Source organism: Pleurodeles waltl, chromosome 5, assembly GCF_031143425.1.
Source record: "Pleurodeles waltl isolate 20211129_DDA chromosome 5, aPleWal1.hap1.20221129, whole genome shotgun sequence".
In the NCBI taxonomy this organism is placed as follows: domain Eukaryota; kingdom Metazoa; phylum Chordata; class Amphibia; order Caudata; family Salamandridae; genus Pleurodeles; species Pleurodeles waltl.
In genome coordinates this window covers 137,732,449-137,741,529 of record NC_090444.1, presented here as the reverse complement: position 1 = coordinate 137,741,529, position 9,081 = coordinate 137,732,449, and the positions used below count along the sequence as shown (strand labels likewise).

The following is a 9,081-nucleotide window of genomic DNA, read 5'->3' as shown; positions in this document are numbered from 1 at the left end:
CACCTCTGGCTTATCCAGATGTGCCATATCACTTCCTTGCCCCTGTCCTCTCCTTCTTGCACAGTCTTCTGGGATAGCTCAAAATAGCACTATTCGGGAGTTAGTTGCCACATGTGCTCTGAAAGTCTTAGCCCTCCACACTGACATTCCGCGCAATGCCTCTCCAGCCTGCTCCTGGCACGGAATGACAGCTGGCTGATTGATGCAAGGCCCTGCTCAATCAACTGGACAGACCAGTAATTGGCCCTAATTCTGAGCTGAGTCTAAAAGATAACATCCATGGATGACCCATAAGTTGTGCCACTATGCTCTTGTAACCTACTGCATCATTCTTTTCTTACAGGTTACAGTGTACTTTGGTGTGACTCTGGTCTCGGTGGACCCCAGAGAACTAGAGTTACACCCTAGGCCATCCCTTCCCATTGACATTTAATAGAGCATCCCCACAATGCAAATACTTTAAGCACACTGACATTGACATTTAACTGTGTCCCTTCAGTGAAAGACAGTAAGCACACTGACTGTCCCTCACATGTGTACACCCCTATCATGAGACCTACTCCAGGTCACCAACCACTCTGCATAGCTCCTCCTGAACCAGGCTTACCTAAGCGCAGTTCTTGGACTGCGCACACCAGGAATCCTCGCCCCACAGCCCTTCCATGGGTGCACATCCATGTGCACGCATGATCACATGTAACCCGCCTGGGGCCTCCTGCCCTTGATGCGTCACAGCAGCCTTTCCTTAGCACGGCAGCACCGGCGGTTAACACGCGCAGTCCATTTTACCATGTGTTTACTGTGCGTGAGTCCCCTCATAGGAGGCTCCCTCACAGTAAAAAGTCAAAAACCAGATGGTCAAAAAGCGAAAAATCAGGGCAGACCTGATGGTCAGAACCGTCCTCTAACAATCAAAATGCCAGGGGTAGCGGAAGTAACATCACACGCCATTTTATCTTTACTTTCAATCACACACATGCTTACACACATTCACTCATACGCATACTCTCTTATACATAAGCTTACTCTCACCCGCAAGCATGCACACAAAATAAATTTAAATGTGTTTTTTATTTACCTCAGCTACCAAGGAGGGTCATACTCCAGCTAACTGACCTTCATTTTTAAATTAAACTAGCAGTGAATAATATTCTATTATTCACTATTAATGTGATTAAAAAAACTGATTGAAAACAAGAAAGTGGAGCCCCTGTGCTTCTGACACTGATTTTGCCACCTCAGAGCCCGGGAGTCGCAAAGGCAGTGCCAGCATTCGCAATGGGCAAGATGGGGGTCACAGCTGCGACCCCTAGCGACCCCCTAAATTACGTCCATGGGGATAGTGGGAATAAATATGAGCTGTGATTTTGAAGACGCCTTGCAAGAGGGATGTTGCATCAAGACCATTAAGACAAAGAATGCTCAGGGACCTACTGCCCAGTTTTAGGCAGTTTTGCCACATACATGTGGCATCCATGCTCAAACATGTGCACAAATACTCCTTCAAGTTAATTATGCCAGGAAAAAAGAGAAGAACAGAGGATTGGCCAGGAATGACGCACAAACTAACTACAGCTGACCAAAGTTGCCGGTTACGGTCAGGATGCGACTCACTGAAGTAGAAAGCAGGCAGACTGCCCCCCTCCCTCTCAGGCTAGCAATGAGAACACTATCACCAGCTGAGCATGTGATATTCTGGGATAGCCCCCTTCGAGCTCGGTCTCGTGACTGTGCAATCCTCAACCGCTGCCAGCGCCTCGAGCTCCCATGCAGGTGCCCAGGTGTGAGGGGCAGCCCGGGCAGGACAGGTGCACGCGCAGGTCCCTCGCGCCGCTCTTTTGCAGAAGGACTGACAGGCGGTAGGGGGTGCTAAGCGTTTCCAAACGAACGGGAAAGCGCTGAACATCCAGCCGCTGACGGTAATCGGACTGGAAAGGGATCTAAGCGTGCTGGCTGCCTTTCTACGGGGGGTCGGAGTCCGCTCCTCCGTGGAAGCGGGGACTCAGCCACGGACAGTGACGAACGGACAGAGTCCTTCTCCAGAGTCCTGAACCCCGAGGCAGCTGCTCCCACCCGGCTTTCTCGCTCCTCGGCTGCTGCAGGAGGCGCCAGCATGGACCAGGACCCTCGGACTGAGACCCCTGCCCTCTCCTAGCGCCGCACCCCGATGAGCCGCTGGCGACACTTGCCGGCCCGTGGATGAGCGCGGACCTTGCCATGAAGCGGATGGCTCGCCGGGTGGCTTTGTTTCTCTTTGGGGTACTCTGGATCGCAGCTTTGATCTTCTGGGGGAGTAAGCGGAAGCCAGGGGCGGCTGAGCCGGAGGGACAGGTGTCCAAGGTAAGCCGTGGCGGGACTCTCCCCTCTGCCCTCTGGGCGCTGCGCTGGATAGCCGAGTTGTGCGTGTGCGCGACGGGAGCGCGTCGGGGGGATTTACATTATTAGCAGTCAGGAGAAGGGGAATTAGCGGCCTGGCAGGGAAACTAGCAAATTGCTTGCGATAATCTGGCTGCCGATTAAATGCAACTACGGGTTGGCATTTACTGTGATTGGAAAAAAGTCACTCTTTGTACGTGAGCGCACCGCGCAATATCGGGCAATTAAAAGTGGGACTGAGGAAGGGGGGCAGGTGTTACTTTCACCTTTCAGGTGTGAAACAAATGGTTATTCTTGGCTGGCTTCCCATAATACAATCAATCCCCTGTATAAATATGACTTGTACACATTCATTTATGGCTAATTAACCAGTCTCTCCTTCAGTAGGTCTTGAAACCATTTAAAGTCAATTAACTCGCGCGCGGTTTAGTTGGGGGAGCGTGCCGCAATATCTAATGCAAACTCCGTGTTCCGGGCTCGTGCAGCCGAGGGTAGCTGCGAGATGCTTAATCCGAACTAGTTTGGCCGTAACTAGTGCGTTCTGCGCGCTCCAGACTTCCACATCACTCTGGACTACTGATAGCTGAAACACTAGGGAGCAGGTTGTTCAAATAGGGGAGCTCGGTCACTGCGATGCAACGACGGTATAATTCTTAAATACCTACAACAAAGTGTGATTCGAACGGGCTAAGGAAACTTAAAATGAATGTAGCAGGTTGGACTTTTGTGCATTTCTTCAGGGTAAAAAACGAACAAAAATGAGTTTCGTTGGCTTCGCGAAGTGTACGTATTCAGCAAATTGTTTTATAAACTTTTGCTGCACGCCAGGCATCTTTGCATTTTCCAGACCTCTCGGGGAGAACGTGGATATGCAGCAGAGTGTGCACACCTGTGATTGCCTCACTCGGAAAGCGCTTGAGGCGGTCCCTGAGGCAATGTCAGACAGGCGGGATCCAGGCAGTGACTTGAGATAACAAAAAGAAACTGTGAAAGTTGACCGGGATTTTATTACTCGCCATACAATTTTGTTTCTTGCAATTTTATATCGCACGGCTTGGGTGCAATGGTATTACAGCACTTTACAACATAACCAGATTGTTGGCGAATGGGAAATAAGGGCCTGAGTTATTCTTTGGCTGGCAGCCTATGTCCACCAGGGTGGCAGAGGTCTTTCGGTTGGGCTACATCCAACATATTAAGAGATCTCTGTGAAGGTACTGAACGTTCGATGGGCAGTCGCTGACCAAATATTTTGGTTTTCCAGAAGTAAACTCCCATACTGAAAATAAGACAGATAGTCTTCTATACCTCCAGGGAGGTCTCCAAATCCATCAGTCTGTCAGGGAAGGTTTTCTGAAAGCTGAGCCAGGGGTACATGTGTCAGAAACATGATGGTCCGCTTGGGTGAAAATAGACAACGGACAACGTTTGTGGTGCACCCTGTCCTCTGAACTCTTAATCTGGCCTAAACTGATTTGCCCAGTATCACAGAATGCTGAGCCAAGGCTGGGATTTGATTCTGGTTCCTCTGTTCTAAAGTCTGTGGTTCTAGCCACCTGGACACATTTCTTCCAGTGTGAGCTGAGAGAGAAAGAGCGCACAAGAATGGAAAGGACAATGGTTGTTACCTCCACGCAGCAAGCTGCTGTTAGCGCTTGCAGGCAACCTACTCACACACTAACTCCGGTAGGCATGCTTTCACCAACTTGTAATGCAAGCAAACAGCAATTGAACGTATTTTAGGACTTCAGGTAGGAAAACTGTAAAGGATGCCCCTTGGGATGCGCACAACAGAGTATAGCCTTTTTTTTTTCATTAACACTTGGCATCCTGGTACTTGAATCTCCACCTTTATCACTATTTCACTGGGAAAAAGTACCAGCTTAACGCATTCTGTTGGTTAAAAAGCCAGAAGTGGTGGCAGGTGTCACATTTAGTGTAGGGCCACCAGGCAGAGATGTAATCAATCTTAGCATCTTTGGAGGATGCTAATGCATCCTCCGGTGTACATGATACCACTGTACACTGTTAACGTACTCAGTAGAGGACGTTAGGGTTTAATAAACCAGGAATCCGGTTTAAAATCTATCTATGCATCTTAAAATGTGGAATTATGGCAATGAGTAGGACTCTGCTGATATCATCTGAGCTAGTTATTCAGTTATGAATTAATACCCCAGTAGAGAGAGATATGTTCCATTGGCATTCGTATCCTAGCTTTCCCTGTATGGTGCTGATAACAGGATATTGACATCTGAGTTGCATGGTTGCGGGGTGATGACACCTCTATTCAATCACAATGCATGTTGTAAGGGATAGACACTGCAAGTTGCCCAATAAGCCCACTAGGAATCCGAAAATGAATTGGCAGGCTGTAGGTTTTTTGATGCTTCCTTTTAAGGGGCACTCAAAAGTCCAAGGTGACCTTATAACGTACTTTAAAAGTTCCCTTTTCTCACTTTGGTTCTAAAACGACATCAAACCTACTGCAAATGGGAGCATAAATGTAAAATTGCTTTGCTGTAGACTTTTTATTACATACAAATTCAGTCGAGTTTATTACAGAAAGCACTTGAATGTATAAATTAGACTAACTCGCATTTACAAATATTGTCCAACTATCAGTGTAATGCACAGATGTCTTTGCTTCATCTTACTGCAGTGGTTCAACTTCCCTTTGCATCCATTTCCTTTTATTCACACTTCTAGGAAATTCTGAAAAGGTTAATACCCCTTGCAAAAGTGCTTTTGCGATATTTTATATATTGGCTCTGCCTTTCTTTAAACGCGCTGGCGTGTTTCCTGCTCCCACTCATTAATTTTTCTAATTACCTTTGTAAGGAGTTGTTAGGGGGCACTAGCTGCCATGGTGTTTGTTTGTCATTAGGAGGCAATTAGTGAGGGCTTCCTAGATGTGCAAATCGTGAAATGTTAATTAGTAAGTTCTACATCCAACATCGAAACTTCAAAATCCCCTGTAAGTTAGCCATTTAGCGAATAACCATTTCTTCTATAAAAGGAACCTGTCAGCGTACTTTGCCCTCTCAAATAAAGCATTGAACTGGAAACACATGGAAGTATTGTCAAAGGGATTTATGAGTATGCATATTAGTACCACAGGAGTATGTGAAACATATATATATGTATGTGAAGTAGTGTTACAGGAGTATCTGAGCTAGTACTTTTTCGGCGCTACTCCACATGGACATCATTTAGGGGTTGCCATGGGTCACTTGCTCCTTGCGACCCCTGGGACTGCCTTTGTGACCGCCTGGCATCAGAAGTGGCACATGCAGTACCAACAGCAGAAGGTAAACAGTTTTTACGAGCACTGTTTACTTTTCGCAGAGTTGCTGGGAACCGGGCAATAACCTTTATTTTGTGTAAAATATATACATTCAGTCGTGCAAACAACACTCTTATAATGTAAGAAAAAATGAAACAAGTGAAAGCAAACATTTTTAAAACTTGCTGCCATGTTGACTGCTGAATAATATGTTTGAATACAGTCGACCCATCTGTCCTCCTCAGGAGTCCTAGATCATAAATCACAGTGTACTAACAATAAGGAATAATGTCAGGCATTTGCATAGGTCATATTCAATTTATGGGAGTTGATTTGCACAAATAGTAGGGAAATAGCAGGATTATTTTTAAACTTACATCTGAGTGAAGCTTTACTGCTTTCTTGCAATTCCTGACTGCTGGCATGGATCAGCATTTAAATCTGCTATTGGCACAAGAGGTCTTGTGGATGCCATTAGAAGTCACAGGATTTTCCAGTTTGGAATCCATTCCTCCTGTGCATAGGTCTCTGTGGCAGAGATCTCCAAACAGGGGAAACGGCATATCCATTTGCATATATTTTGGTTTACTTTTTCCCTTGTCAACCCTGGAAAGGAATTTACTCCAGCACTTGACAGGAGTAAAAGTGTGATCCTTTTAAATTTCAAGCACTCAGGACCGACAACCACCTGACCCACTGAGTGGGATTTAAGGCTGCAGAAACCACCCTACTGGACCTTGAGAAGAGATACATCAAGAAATTATGCTGGGGTACTATTGGCTATGTGAAGGGTGGGCAGGGGGGATGGGGGAAGTGATGTGTAATTCTGGGTGTATTTCAGAGCCCATTGCACATGTATAATTATTTGTTTTGTAAAATCAATAAAATATTCCAAAAACAATAATACACTTTTTGCCACACTTCCAACCCTGCTGTCAGTTCTGAGATGGTATCCAATCTTAGGGCAGTTTGTCATACTGTCAGTTATCATGTACGCTGATGATTGCTTCTGTTCTGAAGACCAAGGGCCTTATTCACAAGGGCATTTTGGAATATGCAAAGCAGTGCTCCAGTGATATTATTTTACGTACTTTTTACATGCATTTTACATGCCTGTGAATTAGCACTGTGTAGTGGCATACATATATAGTAATTATACACATAGAATGTATGAATTCTAAAAAAAAAAAAAACTTTAACAGATGTCTAAAGCTGATATTATGTAGCAGTTAAATTACCAATAAAGTGGGATTCAACTGTATTGGTGGGGCCTACTAAAATTGCATGTGGAATGCAAAGAGATATAGTATTGTCCTTTGCAACTCTCATCTTTAGCATCTAACCACCTGTTCCACAGACATATTCTAGGTAATCATCTGTGATCACAGATATCAGAATAACGTAATTCAGGAAGTTATTCAAGTGTACATGTAAAGTTTTCTTATATATATGGTCATCACATTTCTCTATAGTTAATTGGTCTAAGAATAATGCAAACCAATAATATGCATATTTCTCATTGTCAAAATCCTACAATCCCTGAACCTTAATGTACAATTTGTATGTGAATAGAAGATAAGATACCTACTAATGCAGTAAAATGACATAGAAGTCAGTAGCCTGTCAGGATCAGAGAAATACAAGACACAGCCTAACCACAATCCCAATACCTTCCTTTTACTTTGTAATGGAAGGAGGGGCCAAAAAGTATAGTGCCCAGGTCCAACTAGAGAAGAAGTATGGGGGAAAGCAGAAAGAGAGAAAAGGAGAGAGAAAAGAAACACTGTATCACAACAGTGACAAAGTAGTGAGACTGGATCCACACTGGTAGTGGTAGGCTTGCACAGTTAACAGGAGAGATGTATGTAATGAAACAAACATTATATATTTAAAGCCCCAAGATCATATCTTGGCCGATCCCATAAAACACGTATTGCACCACTTGGGGAGACTGAAAAGTTACTAAAGTCGACCATAACTGTGTATGTCACAGTTCAAGGTAAGCAAAAAGAACCCAGGAAAACCATTTCCACAAACATTGTGCTAACAGTAGAGGCAAAGGAAAATTAGCAGAGTGTCCCTTGAAGACCAGTTCTGAAAAGGTAGCAGCAGTTTCAGCTTTGCTACAAAACAATATGAAAAAATCCTGGGCCATGACTTTTGTTGCCTTAGTCATGAATGATCTATTGGTAATAGTAGGAGGCGGTTCAGTGGACATTTCCATATAATGGGCTATTCATTATTGAGATGGGTGTACCACTACCAGTTTAATAAATATAATCTAGTTAGGTCACAACACAGTTCTAAGTGAATCTGCTTAACTCCTCCTAGTTATGGAATAAGCAGCAGGCAATTCCCCACAGGATTGTGTGATAATTTCAAGCAATACAGAAGAGCATTAAAGTTTAGAATGCACCACAATAAAATTGCTAAACGAAATTTGGGAAATCAAGACCAATTTAATTAAAATAACAGCCATACTTCATTAACTACAACCCATCACTCTATGATGCACTGTGTTCTCACAAATGATGTGATTTTCAGTGTCATAAGTGTTGTTGTAAATGTTATCATTTTAGATGGTATAAGTGATATAATCCAAAATGGTATAAGCAGCACATGGAGAAAGCATGAGTTATAGTTAATGTCACAGCTAATGAGTTAAATACACTTTGTATGGCGGTGCAATAAATTAAAGGTGTTGCGAAAATTATAATTTGTAATTTAAAATTTCTGTGTAGTTTAAGTTTGTATATAACGAATAATTAAAGTTACAGTAATTTGAGTGGTGCATACATTATAAATTTAATGTATAACTAAAACTTTAGAATTTCTAAGGTTTGTGTAGCTTAGGTTTGGTTTGTGTAGAAAGAATAAATACAGCTTTAACTGTAGGAGTTTTAATTGAATGGTAATTTCCTTAAATAAAAATATGTTTGCAATCATAGAGTCCAATGTGGCCAAGTAGAGTGTTTTTCAGTTGAGTACTGTACAGTGGAGTGTAGGAGAGTGTGGTACAGTGTAGTGACATAGAGTGGAAGTGGTAGCATACTGTGGAAGAAAGTGTTATAGTGTGGAGTTGCATGTTATAGGGTACAGTGGCATGGAGTGCAGTAGGGTGGAGAGGCGTAACGTAAAGTTGTGTAAACTGTCATAAAATGAAGTGCAATTTGGGGTGGAGTGTTGTAGAGTGCTGGAAAATGTTGTAGAATGGAGTAGATTGTTGTACAATGGATTGTAGTGGCATAGAGTTGAATACAGTGTGTACAGTGTAATGGAGGGGCATAGGGTGTGGTACAGTGTGATATAGTGGCACAGAGTTTAGTAGAGTCTTGTAGAGTAGATTTGCATAAAGTTGGGTAGAGTGTGGTAGATTGTAGAGGTGTAAAGTGGAGTGTTGTATAGTGACATTGAGTGGT

At 43.6% G+C, this 9,081-nt stretch overlaps 1 protein-coding gene across 2 annotated transcripts in view; it reads left to right on the top strand.

Moving 5' to 3' along the window:
• The first annotated feature begins 1,600 nt into the window (after positions 1-1,600).
• The window catches only part of GALNT14 (polypeptide N-acetylgalactosaminyltransferase 14), a 1,192,033-nt gene continuing 1,184,552 nt past the window's right edge, over positions 1,601-9,081 (top strand). Inside the window, exon 1 of one of the 2 annotated variants that reach the window (XM_069233809.1) lies at positions 1,601-2,340. In XM_069233809.1, the coding sequence (XP_069089910.1) occupies positions 2,200-2,340 (141 nt within the window). In that variant the 5' untranslated portion in view covers positions 1,601-2,199. The remainder of the gene's footprint in view (positions 2,341-9,081) is intronic. The other variant, XM_069233810.1, reaches the window with a different exon arrangement.